This window comes from Myxine glutinosa, chromosome 5 (assembly GCF_964187855.1).
Source record: "Myxine glutinosa chromosome 5, kmMyxGlut1.1, whole genome shotgun sequence".
NCBI lineage: Eukaryota > Metazoa > Chordata > Myxini > Myxiniformes > Myxinidae > Myxine > Myxine glutinosa.
Window position 1 is genome coordinate 170,130,562 of NC_136265.1, and position 21,913 is coordinate 170,152,474.

The 21,913-nt window shown below is 57.6% G+C and overlaps 1 protein-coding gene across 2 annotated transcripts in view; it reads right to left on the reverse strand.

Annotated features, from left to right (window-relative positions):
• LOC137426749 (CB1 cannabinoid receptor-interacting protein 1) overlaps positions 1 to 21,913 on the reverse strand; it is a 295,939-nt gene that overhangs the window by 43,044 nt on the left and 230,982 nt on the right. Inside the window, exon 1 of one of the 2 annotated variants that reach the window (XM_068115585.2) lies at positions 10,957 to 11,318. The exons of the other annotated variant lie outside the window; for it this stretch is intronic. Within the exon in view, the coding sequence (XP_067971686.1) occupies positions 10,957 to 11,135 (179 nt within the window). The 5' untranslated portion in view covers positions 11,136 to 11,318. Of the gene's footprint in view, positions 1 to 10,956; positions 11,319 to 21,913 lie in introns of those variants that run through there. 2 annotated transcript variants of the gene reach the window in all.

The window sequence follows — 21,913 nt, forward strand, 5'->3', positions numbered from 1 at the left end:
TCCGCCACACGCGCCCCCCCAGAATTCCCGCGCACCTGGAGGGCCAGTTTGCGGGGCAGACGAATGACCCGGCCGAAGCGCCCCCTGGCGATCGGCGGCGTCCGGGGTGCAGGGATGCCAGGTGGGATGCCCCTGGCTGCCCCTGGGATGGGTGCAGGACCGGGGCGCGGCGTGGCTGGGCGGTGCCGTGTGTCCGCCCGCAGGAGGGCGGCCCCGACGTGGGGGTCGGGCCACTGGCGGTGGATGGTCCACATCGAGGTGGGCCGGCTTGAGGCGGTCTACCGAAACGCGGTCAGGAGTACCGCCGATGTCCAGGGTGAAGTGCTTCGCCCCGGTCTCCAGCACACGGAAAGGCCCGTCGTACGGGGGCCGCAGTGGTGTCCGATGGGCATCGTGGCGGACGAAGACGTACTATGCGAAGCTCCGGGGCGACGTGCGTCGGTGGGTGCCCATGGCATGCCGTTGGCACCGGGGCGAACCTCTGGGCGGTCTCTTGCAGAACGGAGCGCTGCTGTGCCGCGGACCATGGTGCTGTGGAGTCGGGGAGGAACTCGCCCGGCACCCGCAGCGGTTGCCCGAAGACCAACTCCGCCGCGGATGCGCGCAGGTCCTCCTTGGGCGCCGTCCGGAGGCCCAGAAGGACCCAGGGAAGCCTGTCGACCCAGCCGCCGTCGCGGAGGGTGGCCCGGAGCGCGGCCTTCAATGAGCGGTGAAATCGCTCACACAGGCCGTTAGCCTGGGGGTGGTAGGCCGTGGTTCGGTGCAGCCGGACCCCGAGCCCCTGCGCAACCGCCCCCCAGAGCTCCGAGGTGAACTGGGGGCCGCGGTCGGATGAGATGTCTGAGGGGGCGCCGAACCGGGCGACCCAGGTGGCGATGAAAGCCTGCGCGACATCGGCCGCCGTTGTCGACGCCAAGGGCACGGCCTCCGGCCACCGGGTGGTGCGGTCCACCATGGTGAGGACGTAGGTGAAACCCCGCGAGGGGGGCAGAGGTCCCACCAGGTCCACGTGGACGTGGTCAAACCGGCGTTCCGGCACCGTGAACGGGGCCAACGGGGCCTGGGTGTACCGGTGCACCTTGGCGCGCTGGCACGCGAGGCACGTCCTGGCCCAGCCGTGGACGGCCTTCCGGAGGCCATGCCAGACGAACTTGTCGGCGATCAGCCTTTGGGAGGCCCTCGCGCCCGGGTGGGACAGGCCGTGGATGGCGTCAAACACCTGGCGCTGCCAGCCCGCGGGCACGATGGGGCGAGGACGCCGAGGGAGACGTCGCACAAGAGGGCCACGCCCGCGCCGTCGAACGGCACCTCGGTGACGCGGAGGCCCGTGACGGCGGTCCGCAAGGCCTGGACGTCGGGGTCAGCGGCCTGGTCCGCTGCCATCCGGGCATAGTCAATGCCGAGGTGGACTGCGTGGGCGACGGCCCGGGAAAGGCAATCCGCCACCGGGTTGTCCTTCCCCGCGACGTGCTGGATGTCCGTCGTGTACTCGGACACGGCCGAGAGGTGACGCTGCTGCCGGGCCGACCACGGCTCGGTGACCTTGCCCATCGCGAAGATCAGCGGCTTGTGGTCGACGAAGGCAGTGAACGCCCGGCCCTCGAGCAGATGGCGGAAGTGCCTGACCGCCAAGTGAAGTCCGAGCAACTCGCGGTCGAAGGTACTGTTACGGCGTTCGGGCGGGCGAAGCTGCCGGCTAAAGAACGCCAGCGGTTGCCAAACTCCACGCACCCATTGCTCGTGCACCGCGCCCACCGCGTAGTCCGAGGCATCGGTGGTGAGGGCGATCGGTGCATCGGGCGCCGGGTGCGCGAGCATGGTGGCGTTAGCCAAGGCGAGCTTCGCGCCCGTGAACGCCGTGTCCATCTGCTCGTTCCAGGTAACGTCGCCTTTGCCCGGCTTACCTCGGAGAGCTTCGTGCAGGGGGCGCAGGAGCTGGGCGATACGGGGCAGGAACCGATGGTAAAAGTTCACCATGCCCAGGAACTCCTGCAGCCCTCTGATCGTGCGGGGGCGCGGAAACCTCTTCACCGCCTCCACCTTGGCCGGCAGGGGGACGGCTCCGTGCCTGGTGACACGGTGCCCCAGAAAATCGATTGTGGTGGCGCCGAACCGGCACTTTGCGGGGTTCACAATCAGGCCATGCTGGCCCAGGTGTTCGAAGAGCGTGCGGAGGTGGCGTAGGTGCTCTTCGCGGGACGCGCTGGCGACGAGGATGTCGTCCAGGTAGACGTAGACAAAATCCAAGTCGCGCAGGACGCTGTCCATCAGTCGCTGGAACGCCTGAGCCGCATTCTTCAGACCGAAGGGCATGCGCAGGAACTCGAAGAGTCCGAATGGCGTGATGACCGCCGTCTTCGGGACGTCCTCCGGCCTGACGGGGACCTGATGGTAGCCGCGTATGAGGTCCACCTTCGAGAAGAAGGACCTGCCCGCCAAACGGGCGGAAAAGTCCTGAATGTGGGGGACGGGGTAGCGGTCGGGAGTCGTGGCGTCATTGAGACGGCGATAGTCCCCGCACGGTCGCCATCCCCCGCCGGGCTTCGGCACGATGTGCAGCGGCGACGCCCAAGCGCTCTCTGAGCGCCGAACGATGCCGAATCGCTCCAGGGTAGCGAACCCCGCTTTTGCCACCGCCAGCTTCGTCGGCTCGAGGCGGCGTGCCCGGGCGTAGACCGGTGGCCCGACGGTGGGGATGTGATGGGCCACCCCGTGCTTGATGGCCCCCGCCGAGAAGGTGGGCCGCGTGAGGGCCGGGAAGCCGGCGAGGAGGCGGGTGAATGCGTCCGCTGCCGGAAGCGTACAGACCAACGTGGCCGGAACCGAATCGTTCGGCAAGCCGCTTGGCAAGCCGCTCGTTGAGCTGGGCAACGCACAAGCGAGCGAGCTGAACGTCTCGGCCTGGACAAGCCGTCTGCGCTTGACGTCGACCAGGAGCCCATTAGCGCACAGGAAGTCCGCGCCAAGCAGTGCCATGGGCACGTCGGCGGTGACGAACGTCCATCGGAAAACCTGCCCTCCAAACCGCAGAGAGAGGCAGCGTTTTCCATACGTACGGATGGGCGTCCCGTTCGCGGCAAGCAGCGCGGGGCCCCCACCCGCGGCGTGCTTGTCTGACGTGCCGGCGGGAATGACACTCACCTGCGCTCCCGTGTCGCACAGGTAACGGCACCCGGAGAAGGTGTCCGTTATGAACAGCAGGCTGCTCGAACGGCCGGCGCTCATCGCCACTATTGAGCGCCGGCCCGGGCGTTTCCCGACCCGTTGAAGGAGCACGGCGGATGACACCGCCGAGCTTCGTGGCCGAACTTGGCGTGGAACCAGCACCAGGTGGTGGAGCTGGAGGAGCGCTGCTGGCTCCGCCCGGCCGGTGGAGTTGGCGGGTTTCCCCACGGTGGCGGTTTTCGCCGCGGCGGTGGGCGGGGCGTGGCGGCGTTCATGAGGTGCGTATCAGCATGCTGCTGAACATCAGCGCTGCTGAACATCAGCGCGCTGTAGAAGCTGATGCTGTGGAACATGCTGCTGAACATCAGCGTCGAGGGCCGTGACGGCCACGCCGACTCTCGCCCGCGTGTCCGAAGCGGCGAAGTACCTGTCCGCCTCGGCCGCCAATGCTCGGGGTTCCGTTAGCCCGGTCCCGGCCAACGCGAGGCGAACCTGCGCTGGAAGTTGGCGCCGGAAAAGCGCCCGGAATAGCGAACCGGGGGCTTCGTCGCCCAACAGTGACAGCATATGGTCCATTCGGACCGACGGGCGCGTCTCACCGAGCTCGGGGAGATCCAGGAGGCGATCGGCCCGTGCGTCGTCCGTGAGGCCGAACGTGGCTAGGAGTAGCCGCTTGAGTGCCTCGTACTTGTGGCCGTCCGGTGGGTGGCGAAGGACGGACACAACTCGAGCGACCGTGCCGGGCCCGAGGGAGGCGACGACATGGCAGTAGCGCAGGTCGTCGTTGGTGAGGCGCCGAAGCTGAAATTGGGCTTCGGCTTGAACGAACCAGACTTCGGCCTGGGCCTCCCAAAATTCGGGAAGTTTAATCGCCATTGCCTTGTCGTTGGCCATTGCAATGGCGTCGTGTTCGGAAGGATCGCTACGGCAGATCCAACGTCGAGGGTCACCAGTAAAGCGCGGCGTTACGCGCGCTGCTTGTGAGCAAGGAGGAAGCGGACAAGCGGTAACATATAAACGTCTGTATTGTAAGACTACACTGTAACACTGAAATGCTCCGGGCTGGTCGCCCGGTGTATATCATGAGGCCACGCCTACCCCTCGGGCGTGGCCACCGCCCACTTGGTGCGTGGAATGATGTCACCACGCCAGTGGGCTTTTGTGTCCGCCACAATATATTTTATTATCAAGCTGGTATTAACAAGTGCTGCAATATGATATATTTTATGAACGAGCTGGTATTAACAAGTGCTGCACTATGATATATTTTATTATCAAGCTGGTATTAACAAGTGCTGCACTATGATATATTTTATGAATGAGCTGGTATTAACAAGTGCTGCACTATGATATATTTTATTATCAAGCTGGTATTAACAAGTGCTGCACTATGATATATTTTATGAATGAGCTGGTATTAACAAGTGCTGCACTATGATATATTTTATTATCAAGCTGGTATTAACAAGTGCTGCACTATGATATATTTTATGAACGAGCTGGTATTAACAAGTGCTGCACTATGATATATTTTATTAACAAGCTATTATTAACAAGTGCTGCACTATGATATATTTTATTAACAAGCTATTATTAACAAGTGCTGTATTATGATATATTTTATTATCAAGCTAGTATTAACAAGTGCTGCACTATGATATATTTTATGAACGAGCTGGTATTAACAAGTGCTGCACTATGATATATTTTATTATCAAGCTGGTATTAACAAGTGCTGCACTATGATATATTTTATGAACGAGCTGGGATTAACAAGTGCTGCACTATGATATATTTTATTATCAAGCTGGTATTAACAAGTGCTGCACTATGATATATTTTATTATCAAGCTGGTATTAACAAGTGCTGCACTATGATATATTTTATGAACGTGCTGGTATTAACAAGCTCGTATTAACAAGTGCTGCACTATGATATATTTTATTATCAAGCTGGTATTAACAAGTGCTGCACTATGATATATTTTATGAATGTTCTGGTATTAACAAGCTAGTATTAACAAGTGCTGCACTATGATATATTTTATTATCAAGCTGGTATTAACAAGTGCTGCACTATGATATATTTTATTAACAACTGCTGTATTATGATATATTTTATTATCAAGCTAGTATTAACAAGTGCTGCACTATGATATATTTTATGAACGAGCTGGTATTAACAAGTGCTGCACTATGATATATTTTATTATCAAGCTGGTATTAACAAGTGCTGCACTATGATATATTTTATGAATGTGCTGGTATTAACAAGCTAGTATTAACAAGTGCTGCACTATGATATATTTTATTATCAAGCTGGTATTAACAAGTGCTGCACTATGATATATTTTATTAACAAGCTATTATTAACAAGTGCTGTATTATGATATTAAAACGCGGCGTTACGCGCGCTGCTTGTGAGCAAGGAGGAAGCGGACAAGCGGTAACATATAAACGTCTTTATTGTAAGACTACACTGTAACACTGAAATGCTCCGGGCTGGTCGCCCGGTGTATATCATGAGGCCACGCCTAACCCTCGGGCGTGGCCACCGCCCACTTGGTGCGTGGAATGATGTCACCACGCCAGTGGGCTTTTGTGTCCGCCACACGCGCCCCCCCAGAATTCCCGCGCACCTGGAGGGCCAGTTTGCGGGGCAGACGAATGACCCGGCCGAAGCGCCCCCTGGCGATCGGCGGCGTCCGGGGTGCAGGGATGCCAGGTGGGATGCCCCTGGCTGCCCCTGGGATGGGTGCAGGACCGGGGCGCGGCGTGGCTGGGCGGTGCCGTGTGTCCGCCCGCAGGAGGGCGGCCCCGACGTGGGGGTCGGGCCACTGGCGGTGGATGGTCCACATCGAGGTGGGCCGGCTTGAGGCGGTCTACCGAAACGCGGTCAGGAGTACCGCCGATGTCCAGGGTGAAGTGCTTCGCCCCGGTCTCCAGCACACGGAAAGGCCCGTCGTACGGGGGCCGCAGTGGTGTCCGATGGGCATCGTGGCGGACGAAGACGTACTATGCGAAGCTCCGGGGCGACGTGCGTCGGTGGGTGCCCATGGCATGCCGTTGGCACCGGGGCGAACCTCTGGGCGGTCTCTTGCAGAACGGAGCGCTGCTGTGCCGCGGACCATGGTGCTGTGGAGTCGGGGAGGAACTCGCCCGGCACCCGCAGCGGTTGCCCGAAGACCAACTCCGCCGCGGATGCGCGCAGGTCCTCCTTGGGCGCCGTCCGGAGGCCCAGAAGGACCCAGGGAAGCCTGTCGACCCAGCCGCCGTCGCGGAGGGTGGCCCGGAGCGCGGCCTTCAATGAGCGGTGAAATCGCTCACACAGGCCGTTAGCCTGGGGGTGGTAGGCCGTGGTTCGGTGCAGCCGGACCCCGAGCCCCTGCGCAACCGCCCCCCAGAGCTCCGAGGTGAACTGGGGGCCGCGGTCGGATGAGATGTCTGAGGGGGCGCCGAACCGGGCGACCCAGGTGGCGATGAAAGCCTGCGCGACATCGGCCGCCGTTGTCGACGCCAAGGGCACGGCCTCCGGCCACCGGGTGGTGCGGTCCACCATGGTGAGGACGTAGGTGAAACCCCGCGAGGGGGGCAGAGGTCCCACCAGGTCCACGTGGACGTGGTCAAACCGGCGTTCCGGCACCGTGAACGGGGCCAACGGGGCCTGGGTGTACCGGTGCACCTTGGCGCGCTGGCACGCGAGGCACGTCCTGGCCCAGCCGTGGACGGCCTTCCGGAGGCCATGCCAGACGAACTTGTCGGCGATCAGCCTTTGGGAGGCCCTCGCGCCCGGGTGGGACAGGCCGTGGATGGCGTCAAACACCTGGCGCTGCCAGCCCGCGGGCACGATGGGGCGAGGACGCCGAGGGAGACGTCGCACAAGAGGGCCACGCCCGCGCCGTCGAACGGCACCTCGGTGACGCGGAGGCCCGTGACGGCGGTCCGCAAGGCCTGGACGTCGGGGTCAGCGGCCTGGTCCGCTGCCATCCGGGCATAGTCAATGCCGAGGTGGACTGCGTGGGCGACGGCCCGGGAAAGGCAATCCGCCACCGGGTTGTCCTTCCCCGCGACGTGCTGGATGTCCGTCGTGTACTCGGACACGGCCGAGAGGTGACGCTGCTGCCGGGCCGACCACGGCTCGGTGACCTTGCCCATCGCGAAGATCAGCGGCTTGTGGTCGACGAAGGCAGTGAACGCCCGGCCCTCGAGCAGATGGCGGAAGTGCCTGACCGCCAAGTGAAGTCCGAGCAACTCGCGGTCGAAGGTACTGTTACGGCGTTCGGGCGGGCGAAGCTGCCGGCTAAAGAACGCCAGCGGTTGCCAAACTCCACGCACCCATTGCTCGTGCACCGCGCCCACCGCGTAGTCCGAGGCATCGGTGGTGAGGGCGATCGGTGCATCGGGCGCCGGGTGCGCGAGCATGGTGGCGTTAGCCAAGGCGAGCTTCGCGCCCGTGAACGCCGTGTCCATCTGCTCGTTCCAGGTAACGTCGCCTTTGCCCGGCTTACCTCGGAGAGCTTCGTGCAGGGGGCGCAGGAGCTGGGCGATACGGGGCAGGAACCGATGGTAAAAGTTCACCATGCCCAGGAACTCCTGCAGCCCTCTGATCGTGCGGGGGCGCGGAAACCTCTTCACCGCCTCCACCTTGGCCGGCAGGGGGACGGCTCCGTGCCTGGTGACACGGTGCCCCAGAAAATCGATTGTGGTGGCGCCGAACCGGCACTTTGCGGGGTTCACAATCAGGCCATGCTGGCCCAGGTGTTCGAAGAGCGTGCGGAGGTGGCGTAGGTGCTCTTCGCGGGACGCGCTGGCGACGAGGATGTCGTCCAGGTAGACGTAGACAAAATCCAAGTCGCGCAGGACGCTGTCCATCAGTCGCTGGAACGCCTGAGCCGCATTCTTCAGACCGAAGGGCATGCGCAGGAACTCGAAGAGTCCGAATGGCGTGATGACCGCCGTCTTCGGGACGTCCTCCGGCCTGACGGGGACCTGATGGTAGCCGCGTATGAGGTCCACCTTCGAGAAGAAGGACCTGCCCGCCAAACGGGCGGAAAAGTCCTGAATGTGGGGGACGGGGTAGCGGTCGGGAGTCGTGGCGTCATTGAGACGGCGATAGTCCCCGCACGGTCGCCATCCCCCGCCGGGCTTCGGCACGATGTGCAGCGGCGACGCCCAAGCGCTCTCTGAGCGCCGAACGATGCCGAATCGCTCCAGGGTAGCGAACCCCGCTTTTGCCACCGCCAGCTTCGTCGGCTCGAGGCGGCGTGCCCGGGCGTAGACCGGTGGCCCGACGGTGGGGATGTGATGGGCCACCCCGTGCTTGATGGCCCCCGCCGAGAAGGTGGGCCGCGTGAGGGCCGGGAAGCCGGCGAGGAGGCGGGTGAATGCGTCCGCTGCCGGAAGCGTACAGACCAACGTGGCCGGAACCGAATCGTTCGGCAAGCCGCTTGGCAAGCCGCTCGTTGAGCTGGGCAACGCACAAGCGAGCGAGCTGAACGTCTCGGCCTGGACAAGCCGTCTGCGCTTGACGTCGACCAGGAGCCCATTAGCGCACAGGAAGTCCGCGCCAAGCAGTGCCATGGGCACGTCGGCGGTGACGAACGTCCATCGGAAAACCTGCCCTCCAAACCGCAGAGAGAGGCAGCGTTTTCCATACGTACGGATGGGCGTCCCGTTCGCGGCAAGCAGCGCGGGGCCCCCACCCGCGGCGTGCTTGTCTGACGTGCCGGCGGGAATGACACTCACCTGCGCTCCCGTGTCGCACAGGTAACGGCACCCGGAGAAGGTGTCCGTTATGAACAGCAGGCTGCTCGAACGGCCGGCGCTCATCGCCACTATTGAGCGCCGGCCCGGGCGTTTCCCGACCCGTTGAAGGAGCACGGCGGATGACACCGCCGAGCTTCGTGGCCGAACTTGGCGTGGAACCAGCACCAGGTGGTGGAGCTGGAGGAGCGCTGCTGGCTCCGCCCGGCCGGTGGAGTTGGCGGGTTTCCCCACGGTGGCGGTTTTCGCCGCGGCGGTGGGCGGGGCGTGGCGGCGTTCACGAGGTGCGTATCAGCATGCTGCTGAACATCAGCGCTGCTGAACATCAGCGCGCTGTAGAAGCTGATGCTGTGGAACATGCTGCTGAACATCAGCGTCGAGGGCCGTGACGGCCACGCCGACTCTCGCCCGCGTGTCCGAAGCGGTGAAGTACCTGTCCGCCTCGGCCGCCAATGCTCGGGGTTCCGTTAGCCCGGTCCCGGCCAACGCGAGGCGAACCTGCGCTGGAAGTTGGCGCCGGAAAAGCGCCCGGAATAGCGAACCGGGGGCTTCGTCGCCCAACAGTGACAGCATATGGTCCATTCGGACCGACGGGCGCGTCTCACCGAGCTCGGGGAGATCCAGGAGGCGATCGGCCCGTGCGTCGTCCGTGAGGCCGAACGTGGCTAGGAGTAGCCGCTTGAGTGCCTCGTACTTGTGGCCGTCCGGTGGGTGGCGAAGGACGGACACAACTCGAGCGACCGTGCCGGGCCCGAGGGAGGCGACGACATGGCAGTAGCGCAGGTCGTCGTTGGTGAGGCGCCGAAGCTGAAATTGGGCTTCGGCTTGAACGAACCAGACTTCGGCCTGGGCCTCCCAAAATTCGGGAAGTTTAATCGCCATTGCCTTGTCGTTGGCCATTGCAATGGCGTCGTGTTCGGAAGGATCGCTACGGCAGATCCAACGTCGAGGGTCACCAGTAAAGCGCGGCGTTACGCGCGCTGCTTGTGAGCAAGGAGGAAGCGGACAAGCGGTAACATATAAACGTCTGTATTGTAAGACTACACTGTAACACTGAAATGCTCCGGGCTGGTCGCCCGGTGTATATCATGAGGCCACGCCTACCCCTCGGGCGTGGCCACCGCCCACTTGGTGCGTGGAATGATGTCACCACGCCAGTGGGCTTTTGTGTCCGCCACAATATATTTTATTATCAAGCTGGTATTAACAAGTGCTGCAATATGATATATTTTATGAACGAGCTGGTATTAACAAGTGCTGCACTATGATATATTTTATTATCAAGCTGGTATTAACAAGTGCTGCACTATGATATATTTTGTGAACGAGCTGGGATTAACAAGTGCTGCACTATGATATATTTTATTATCAAGCTGGTATTAACAAGTGCTGCACTATGATATATTTTATGAATGAGCTGGTATTAACAAGTGCTGCACTATGATATATTTTATTATCAAGCTGGTATTAACAAGTGCTGCACTATGATATATTTTATGAATGAGCTGGTATTAACAAGTGCTGCACTATGATATATTTTATTATCAAGCTGGTATTAACAAGTGCTGCACTATGATATATTTTATGAACGAGCTGGTATTAACAAGTGCTGCACTATGATATATTTTATTAACAAGCTATTATTAACAAGTGCTGCACTATGATATATTTTATTAACAAGCTATTATTAACAAGTGCTGTATTATGATATATTTTATTATCAAGCTAGTATTAACAAGTGCTGCACTATGATATATTTTATGAACGAGCTGGTATTAACAAGTGCTGCACTATGATATATTTTATTATCAAGCTGGTATTAACAAGTGCTGCACTATGATATATTTTATGAACGAGCTGGGATTAACAAGTGCTGCACTATGATATATTTTATTATCAAGCTGGTATTAACAAGTGCTGCACTATGATATATTTTATGAACGAGCTGGTATTAACAAGTGCTGCACACAGTATTTGGCAGCACCATCGTTGCTGGGATTCATGTACTGACAGATATAACGACCTTACGTTGCTTTCAAGGAGCTCGGTTTGAGAACCACCTCAACCTTGTACTTGGCGCCCGTTAGCAGCTTGATTGTCCGCGTTTGATGGAAGCGCTGTCCGTCCACCTTGAAGAACACCGGCGCCTCACTGGGCATCATCTTCAGCGAGATGGCGATCTTCACGAAGCTTGGCACTTCCTCCATTGCTCACGGCGGCTGCATGGGCTCAAGCCCTCCCCGTCCCTCGGCGCCTGCGCGTCACGGTGTCTACAAAGAGGTGCGGGAGAAAAACAATTAAATAAATACGCCCCGATATAATTTATTTGTATAACTGTGTGCACCATGGAAACGACGCGTCGTAACAATAACAATAGGAGGCCGATTCCATTTGTTCACGAAAGCTCGATCGGATGGCTGGATGTTCATTCAATCCATTTATAGCAGATGTGGGATTGACCTCTTGAGGTCCATGAACGTCACGTGATAATGATGCCGTAATTCATATCGTCATCTCTCCACCTCGACAAATAAAACATTCAGGTTTTTATCATCCTGCCATGAGATCTGTTCGAAGATGACGATATAATGTACAAGTAATTATTTGATACTAATTACTTCTGTAATAAAATGACGTCATACGACATTTCTATAGGTAAAGGTCACGCGAACAGGTCCGTGAGAGCGCACGGCTTCGTTTCGGGTGTAAGTTTAGACATCATAAATTTATATTCTCCAATATAATTGTTGCGTAGATCATGCTCAATAAATTTCAAACTGATCACACGAAGCATTATCCATGTCGAATTATGACGTCATAATTAAGGCACCAATGACGTCATCATTAACAACACTCATTCCCATGAACTGCTATATTTAAATTTTCAACATGTTTCAATTTTTTTCCATGAAGCAGCTTTGGAGATATCGAGGTGCAACGTTTGTTCGGTTTTTCCAAGATGGCGCCTCTACCAAGTGCCTATGAGGTCATATTTATGATTAAAATATTCTACAGGAGGAGGCGCACCTATGGTGAAAATTTTGTGTCATTCAGACCAACAGACAACACACCAACACACTTCAGACCAACAGACACGTACTTGACAACACACCATGTTTCAATTTTTTCCGTCCATAACTTTTTGAGATATCTTGTTCGCAAACAGACAGATAAACACACACAGGGGTAAAAACGTAACCTCCGTCCTCCTTTGGCAAATGGAGGTAATCAATATATCAAATCACTCACACGAAATGGATCCTTCCAAGCTGGTATCGTTTGCTGTAGATCGTCGGATTAAGGAACTCCGTCACTGTAGTGAAGAAAAGAAAAGGAACAGAATATACTAAGGTAAGAAAATTGTCACAAGTATTATGGTCTTTATCTCGTGAATCGTTATCTCTTAAAAAAAAAATTACGAATCAGATAATCTTATTTTGACTAATTCTGGCACGCCAAGCTTGGACAATCTCAAGGCTACAAGTCCATCCCCAGAGACCTTGATGTTCCAGTGTCCACCGTACGCAATGTTATCAGGAAGTTTAAGGCCCATGGCACTGTAGCCAACCTCCCTGGACGTGGCCGCAAGAGAAACCTTGATCAAAGATTGCAGCGAAGGATTGTTTGAATGGTGGAGAAAGCACCTCGATCAACTGCCAAACAGATTCAAGGTGACCTTCAGACACAAGGTATGACAGTTTCAAATCGCACCATCCTTCGCCAACTCAATGAAAGGGGGTTCTATGGTAGGAGACCCAGGAGGACCCCACTGCTGAGAGAGAGAGACATAAGAAAGCCGACTTGAGTTTTCCAAAACACACCTGAACAAGCCAAAATCCTTCTGGGAGAATGTCCTGTGGACAGATGAGACCAAGTTGGAGCTTTTTGGTAAAGCACATCATCTCTATGTTTACAGAAAACAAAATGAAGCCTTCAAAGAAAAGAACACCTTCCCTACAGTTAAACATGGAGGAGGTTCAGTGATGTTTTGGGGTTGCCATGCTCCCTCTGACACTTAGCCACTTTTGTAACAGTTGTAATATTAACAGTGAAATAAAGAATTGTGGAGACAAAATACTTTTGTCAATTTCAATTTATTTTTGGAGTGTAAGGGTACCAATATTTTTGGCCACGACTGTACCTTTGATGTAAAGAAAGTAAATGAATGAGGATGGAGTAAACAAGTCCAAGTAATTTAAATGGTGAAGTTCGGGTTCTCAGTTCCACTTATATATTAAGCTTAGATACTGGAAACGTCACAAGCCCTTTGTGACGCAGGGTGTGTGGTATATGTCTCTCTCACACAGATAAAGCAAATATGTGACTTTTTTTATCTGGGTGTGGTCTCTCCACACCATTATTATGTCCCTCACCAAAGGTGGGTGGAGGATGGAGGTTATATGTTTTCACCCCTGTCTGTTTGTTTGTGTAGAGGATATTTCAATACGTTGTGGACAGATTAGAACAGGAATCTTGGTGGACAGGTTGTGTGTATGACAAGGACGATACGATTAGATTTTGGTGAAGATCCGGATCTGAGAATATTTTTAGTGATTCTTCACCATTGAGAGATATGGCCAAAACTATATACAGCACGATATCTCCAAAAGTTATGGACGGATTCGGATAAAACTTGGGGTACATGCTGGGTGTTCGATAAGAATGTGTTGATACAATTTGGTGAAGATCCGGATCTGGATAAGAGTTAGTTTTTTAAATCTTCAAGTGATTCTTCACCATTGAGAGATATGGTGAAAACTATTGTCGAAGAATGAACACTTCAACTTTGGGTTCAAAATACAATTTAATAGTCAAAAGAGTTGACAGCATTACAAAGGAACAGAGATATGTGCAAACATCATGACTGAAGTAACATTCATGAACATCGAGTCACAACTGTGCATGCTGAGGTCTTTGTCACCATGTCTGCCCATCTGTGCATATGGGTTAAACGTGGCCAGGTTGTCCTAAAGGTGAAATACAAGGTCCGTGTAATATCAGCATTGTTTTTCATTGTTCAGACAGGAGATGGACTCCATAATGGCAATCTGATGAGTATTGACACAGCACAGATTCTAGGTCTCATCAGCTTCGCACTTACCGTATCTCGAGACATGACACAAGATCTCCACGAAGAGTACCTCGATATCTTCACGGGCATTGGGAAAATGAAAGATGTCAAGGTCAAGCCGTGCGTCAATGAAACAGCTCAACCGACAGCTCAGCCACATCGCCACATCCAGTACCACCCAGTACCAGACGGTCCAACTCCCTGGGTTTCTCCGGTCGTGGCAGCACCAAAGCCTAAGAAGCCTGACGAGATTCACATATGTGTCGATATGAGACCCCAAACAAGTCGACCAAAATAACCAGAAAGTCACGAGTGCAGCTGAAATTTTTCAAACACACATTGCTGAGATTTTAGCTGACATCCCCGGGACAACGAATATCAACACCAGCGATGATATTGTCAAGTCCGTAGCCGATGAACAACAGCCTTGGATGATTAGCCGGACGGTCTTTAATTTCCGAGGTGATCGGCCGAATTTTTGGCGGTTATTTTTATGGCGCATGGGACAGAAGGCAGCGAGGTGCTTACCTGAACGAAAGCACACGGGTTTATTCCCGAACCCAACACCATGCAAACAAGACAAGGAAAATAAACAACAATGGTTTAATGAACATAACTGCAAGGCGAAATAAAGGTTTCGGTGAAATAATCGAAATTCCTACTTTGAGGATCCTCCATTCAGACACAAATACGAACAAGGGGAAAGAAAAAATAAAAATAAATGTTCTCTTTTTATACGGCCGGCATGCAGCTCTGGTCCAAAATGCATTTAGGGCTTGATGGTCGCTGCAGCCGGTGTAGCAATTTGCTCGGAAAGCGCTCCAACAATGGTGTGCCTGCGCCGCGCGTCAAAGAATGCCTCCACTATGGTATTTCATCATCTACCACCACAAAAGTAACACAGTCCCCCCCTAACCCCCAACCCCCTACCATAGCTCCTGCAAGGTTCAATGCTAGCGTCACCGTTCCAGCCTTACCACTTACCGACTCACACCTAAAAATTAGGAGGGGCTGTGGGAAGCAAGCCGTAGCTAACTTACCTGTTCTCCTCAACGTTCTACACCCCTCAAACACAATAATTCAACTATGTACAAATTTCTTTGTTTCATCGCTCCTTTCTCCTGGGGCGGGTAGAAAAATGAATGCATGAATGAATGAATGAATGAATGATCATGTTAAGGCCATTTTCCCCACTAGAGCAGGGGTTAGCCTTGCGGGCCCCATGACAATCATGGTTCCCTGTTTGAGGCAGGGAACGTTTAGGCAGGCAGGGCGGGTAGAAAAATGGTCAAAGACAAAACATGCAGGCCTACCTTAACAGACAAGTTACTTAGGCAATTTACAATCCCCACTATTGACCACTCCCCCAGTGGATGTCACCTGCTCCAGCTGTCAGCTGAGCCCAAATACCCAATTTTGAATCTACCTGTCCAATTTCACGGGCCATTTGCCTTCCATGGTACACATAAAGTTGCATGGGACCGAGTGGAACATTCCCTCATTCCCTCACACTCACAACAACCACCACACAATTATTACACAATAATCATCATATTCCCTGCAAGGCCATGGCATACAACTTATTACATGTGTGATCCTCAATTGGGCAGCGGGGAGGTACCGTACAACCAAGATAGTGGCGGCGCTTCAGGCTGTAGTGCCCGCAGTCCAAAAACCAGTCACCCGACTTTCGACTTCTTCACCTGCCCCCACCCCCTTCAACTCTCGGCCCCTGACAGCCCAAACAGCTCCTTACTGTACGTTCCGCCGGGGAGGGTCTCTGCACCATTGAGGCTCCCTTGGCCTCAAGCTCCCATGGCATCTTCCGAGTTGCCAGGGGTCTCCATCCCCACTGGTCGCCCAACCAGACCCCCCCCCCTCCCACGGGTCCCATTTCCAGACACCACTGGCTGCCAGGGACAAATTACCTCGGGGGGGGGGGGGGGAGAGAAGCCGCAGTCACCGCTCCTCCAGAGTTTGATCCATTCCTGCGGACACACACACCTTTCCCACTCACAAAATCCCAAATGGCATTCTCGCCCCCGCTGCCATTCAATTCTCAAGCACTGTGATGGCAAAGATGGTGATTGTGTTCCTACACTGCCACGGCCTGCATACACGTTGATCATTTACACACCAATGATTTACAAACTCACAAACCACAATTCTTTATCAACCACACACATAAAACTTTTAACCCTTTCCACGCAATCCACATGCTTGGCTCTCATAGCCAGGACAGCATGGCAGGTCATCAAATGCTGGCTGTCCCAGAGTCTCAGTGAGAGGCTGCTAGGCCGCATGCCCAGGCAGTCACCACATCAGACCCTTATTGACATACACACATCATGGTGCACCTTGAAGGAACTGCGCTCCAACGCGAGTCGAAAGAATTGACGCGACCAAATACGGAATTCGTCTGAGTTGCTTTATTGAAACAAAACAGCTCAGGTATTCTCACAAGCCCGTTTATCGGGCAGCAATATATATACACATTTATGTCGGGAAGTTTGCCCGGCAAAAGCTATACCGGGCATGCCCGGGTGTCAAGGGCGAGCCTTGGAAAGGCGAGTCTGGACCTGCCCGGGCGTGTTTGGCTGCGGCCTGGCAAGTCGAGGCTGGGCGTGCCCGGGCGCTCTGGACGAGCCCTGGAAAGGCGATAGCGGGCATGCCCGGACGCTCTGGGCGAGCCCTGGAAAGGCGATAGCGGGCATGCCCGGACGCTCTGGGCGAGCCCTGGAAAGGCGGTAGCGGGCATGCCCGGACGCTCTGGGCGAGCCCTGGAAAGGCGAGAGCGGGCATGCCCAGGAAAGACGAGACCGGGCGTGCCCGGGAGGTTCGGGCGTGCCCGGGAACAGTGAGTCCGGGCATGCCCGGGAGAGGCGCGTCTGGCCGTGTTCTGGCCGGTGCAAGGCGATTGTGTGCATCCAGCGGTAACCGCTACACACGCCCCTCCAGAATCGACCTGCACCGGCAGGGTCAATTTAAGGGGGGTCCGGATGACCCGGCCGAAGCGACCCCTGGAGGGCCGTGGGGAGGGGTCCGACGTGGTGGTGGGTGGTTGAGCGGGGGGAACTGTGGACGGGGGGCGGCCTCGCCACGGAGGAAGGGCCAACCGTGGTGGTCGGTCGACGTCCATGTGCGCCGGTTTGAGGCGGTCCACAGAAATCCGGTCCGGCCGGCCGCCGAAGTCGACGATGAAAGACTTGTCGCCCCGTCGCAGGACCCGGAAGGGCCCGTCGTACGGCGGCCGGAGTGGCCCCCGGTGCGCGTCATGACGCACAAAGACGTACTTCGCTGTGCGAAGCGCCGGGGGGACGTAGGACTGGGGGCCACCGTGGCAGGACGTCGGCACGGGGGCAAATCGTCGGGCGGCCTCCTGGAGGTCCGAGCGCTGGCGAGCGGCGGACCAGGGACTGGTAGCGTCGGGCACGAATTCGCCCGGGACGCGGAGCGGCTGGCCGTAGACGAGCTCGGCGGCAGATGCCTGGAGGTCTTCCTTGGGGGCCGTGCGAAAGCCCAAAAGGACCCACGGCAGCCGGTCGGCCCAACCGTCGTCCTGAAGGCCGGCCATGAGTGCGTCCTTCATGGAGCGGTGAAACCGCTCGCACAACCCGTTGGCTTGGGGGTGGTAGGCCGTGGTGCGGTGCAGCGTGACCCCCAACGAACGGGCGACCGAGCCCCAAAGCTCAGACGTGAACTGTGGGCCGCGGTCGGACGAGATGTCCGCTGGTGCGCCGAAGCGCGCGACCCAGGTGGCGATGAACGCCTGCGCCACGTCGGCGGTGGTGGTGGAGGCGAGGGGCATGGCTTCCGGCCACCTGGTGGTCCTGTCCACCATGGTGAGCAGGTGGGTGAACCCCCGCGAGGGGGGCAGGGGACCCACCAGGTCCACGTGGACGTGGTCGAAACGCCGTTCAGGCACGGCGAAAGGTGCCAGCGGGGCCTGGGTGTGGCGGTGGACCTTGACCCGCTGGCAGGCCGTGCAGGTGTTGGCCCAGTCGCGGATGTTTCGTCGAAGGCCGTGCCAGACGAAACGCGCCGACACCAGCTTCTGAGAAGCTTTCCGGCCCGGGTGAGAAAGGCCGTGGATGGAGGCGAAGATGCGGCGCTGCCAGGAAACGGGCACGATGGGGCGAGGCTGGCCCTGGGAGACGTCACAGAGCAGGACGGTGCCCGCGAAGGGAATGTCGGCCAGGCGGAGGCCCGTGTCCGCCGCACGGAGTGCCTGCACCGAGGCGTCGGTGGTCTGGTCGGCCGCCATGAGCGCGAAGTCCACGCCGAGGTGGACCGCGTTCGCGCTGGCCCGAGAAAGACAGTCGGCCACTGCGTTGTCTTTGCCGGCGACGTGCCGGATGTCTGTGGTGAACTCCGACACGGCGGAGAGGTGGCGCTGCTGGCGGGCCGACCACGGCTCCGTGACCTTAGCCATTGCGTAGACCAACGGCTTGTGGTCGACGAAAGCCGTGAACGGGCGGCCCTCCAGGAGGTGTCGGAAATGGCGAACGGCCAGGAATAGCCCGAGCAGCTCGCGGTTGAACGTGCTGTAGTTTAACTCGTTCGGCCGGAGTTGCCGGCTGAAAAAAGCGAGTGGCTGCCAAACCCCGTCCACCCATTGCTCATGGACGGCGCCCACCGCGTAGTTGGAGGCGTCCGTAGTGAGGGCGATGGGCGCGTTGAGCACCGGGTGAGCCAGCAGCGTTGCGTCGGCGAGGGCCCGTTTGGTGCTGGCGAAGGCCGCGTCCATTGCCGCGGACCAAACAATGTCATGCTTGGCCGGCTTGCCCCGGAGGGCCTCGTAAAGGGGCCGCATGAGCTGAGCAGCGCGGGGCACGAATCGGTGATAAAAATTCACCATGCCGAGGAACTCTTGGAGGGCCTTGATGGAACGGGGACGCGGGAACGTGGTGATGGCCTCGACCTTGGTCGGCAGCGGCACGGCCCCGGTCTTGGTGATGCGGTGGCCCAAAAAGTCAACGGTCGTCGCGCCGAAGTGGCATTTGACCGGGTTGACAATTAAGCCGTGCTCGCTGAGGCGACCGAACAGTGTTCGGAGGTGGAGGAGGTGCTCGGCGTGGGACGTGCTGGCGACGAGGATATCGTCCAGATAGACGAAAAGAAACGGCAGGTCGCGCAGCACGCCGTCCATCAAGCGCTGGAATGCCTGGGCCGCGTTCTTGAGGCCAAACGGCATCCGCAAAAATTCGAACAGGCCGAACGGCATGATGACGGCCGTCTTCGGGACGTCGGCCGCCTGGACAGGTACCTGGTGGTAGCCCCGCATCAGGTCAATTTTCGAAAAGATGACCCGTCCCGCCAAACGGGCGGAAAAGTCCTGAATATGCGGGATTGGGTACCTGTCGGGGGTGGTAGCATCGTTGAGACAGCGGTAGTCGCCACACGGGCGCCATCCACCCCCCGGCTTTGGCACTATGTGCAGTGGCGAGGCCCACGCGCTATCGGAGCGCCGCACGATGCCGAGGTGCTCCAACGCGTCGAACTCGGCCTTCGCCACGGCGAGCTTGGCCGGGTCGAGGCGGCGGGCCCTGGCGTAGACCGGCGGGCCCGTAGTGGGTATGTGGTGCTCGATTCCGTGCCGCACCGCGACGGCCGAAAATGTCGGCCGCGTGAGGGCCGGGAATTCCGCGAGCAGGCGAGCGAACTCGTTCGCTGCCGGGAGGGCGCATGCCAGTTCGGTCGGCGCGGAGCTGCTCATCGTGCACGCCAGGGAGCTGAAGGTCTCGGCGTTGACAAGGCGATGACGTTTGACGTCGACCAGCAGCCCGTGCGCGCAGAGGAAGTCGGCGCCCAGCAAAGCCATGGGGACGCAGGCGGTCACAAAAGTCCATTGAAAACGCTGGCTGCCGAAGCAGAGGGTGACGACGCGTGGGTCGAAAGTGCGTATGGCCGAGCCATTAGCAGCGACCAAAGAGGGGCCGCAAATGGCGTCCCGCCTGTCCTGCTCGGAGGCAGGTATGACGCTCAGTTGGGTGCCGGTGTCACACAGGAAACGCCGCCCAGACGCTTTGTCCCGAATAAACAGCAAGTTGCCCGAGTGGCCAGCGCTCATGGCTAGGAATGAACGCCGGCCCGGCCGTTTCCTGACCTGCCGAAAGTGCACGGGGGCCGGCACGTCCGAGCCTTGTGTCCGAACCTGTCCTGGTAATAACACCATGCCCGGTCAGGTGGAGGCCCCGGCCGTCGTGTCGGAAGTGGGCGGTGTGGCGTGGCGGCCGCCAGTTGCACCGGCAATTCGGCCTCCAACCGCGCAGGGCGCTCCGGTGTCGTGGGCGTCGCCTCGGATGGCGGCAGGCTCCAGGTAACCGCGCCGATGTGCTGGCCCGCCGAGGAGATCTTATCGGTTTCCCTGGCGAGGGCGCGGGAATCCGTGATCAACATGCCAGCCAGGGCGAGGCGTACCGGGTGAGGCAGCTGGCGAAGGAACAGCTCGCGGAACAGAAAATCCGGAGAGTGCTCACCGAGCAACGAGAGCATATATTCCATGCGCTCGGACGGGCGCGTGTCGCCGAGCTCGGGCAGAGCGAGCAGGCGCTGTGCGCGTGCTGCCGGTGAGAGGGCGAAAGCGTCGAGGAGGAGCGTCTTCAGCGCGTCGTATTTGTCAGCAGCCGGCGGGTGCTCGAGGAGGCTCAAGGCGCGGGCCGCGGTGGCAGAACCGAGCGCCGCCACAACATGGTGGAAGCAGGTGTCGTCCGTGGTGATGCCTCGCAGGGCGAACTGAGAGTCCGCCTGAGCGAACCAAACAGCCGCGTGAGCCTCCCAGAAGGTAGGCAGTTTAAGCGTCACTGCCGTATCCATGTCGGTAGGTCACCAATGAAGGAACTGCACTCCAACGCGAGTCGAAAGAATTGACGCGACCAAAGACGGAATTCGTCCGAGTTGCTTTATTGAAACAAAACAGCTCAGGTATTCTCACAAGCCGGTTTATCGGGCAGCAATATATATACACATTTATGTCGGGAAGTTTGCCCGGCAAAAGCTATACCGGGCATGCCCGGGTGTCAAGGGCGAGCCTTGGAAAGGCGAGTCTGGACCTGCCCAGGCGTGTTTGGCTGCGGCCTGGCAAGTCGAGGCTGGGCGTGCCCGGGCGCTCTGGACGAGCCCTGGAAAGGCGATAGCGGGCATGCCCGGACGCTCTGGGCGAGCCCTGGAAAGGCGATAGCGGGCATGCCCGGACGCTCTGGGCGAGCCCTGGAAAGGCGATAGCGGGCATGCCCGGACGCTCTGGGCGAGCCCTGGAAAGGCGAGAGCGGGCATACCCGGGAAAGACGAGACCGGGCGTGCCCGGGAGGTTCGGGTGTGCCCGGGAACAGTGAGTCCGGGCATGCCCGGGAGAGGCGCGTCTGGCCGTGTTCTGGCCGGTGCAAGGCGATTGTGTGCATCCAGCGGTAACCGCTACAACCTTATTATTCAATGCCATTTGTGGTCCCGCCACCAAAGCACGACCCGCAACACCTCCCCCTAGTGGTCCTCATGGTGCACCATGCTAGGTGTCCCTGAGTAACCACCTTGGACTTCCAGACGTCTCAACCCCCCCCCACTCCCCTCAGGTTCCGGCAACCCTGCCAGCCCAAGACACTCGCTCGGGCGGCGATCCAATGGACCAGGAACGCCAAACTCCACCAGACTCCCCGTGGGGCCCGGGTCGTGCCAAACCACCCGAGGCCGGACCCCATGTCCAAAACCTGCAGCGCAGCTCCCCAGCTGCCTGGCACCAGCCAATTTCCCAGGGGGGGATTTCCCTCGAGACCGACCCCATTGAACTGCCCAGGTCCGAATTACACAGCCCAGGAACCAATTCCCTCCAAGGCTGCTTCAAATCAATTTCCCATTTAAATTTAATTGAAAATTTCTGGCCTCGTGTGCCCAACCGTAACTGCAGGTTACAACCCCTTT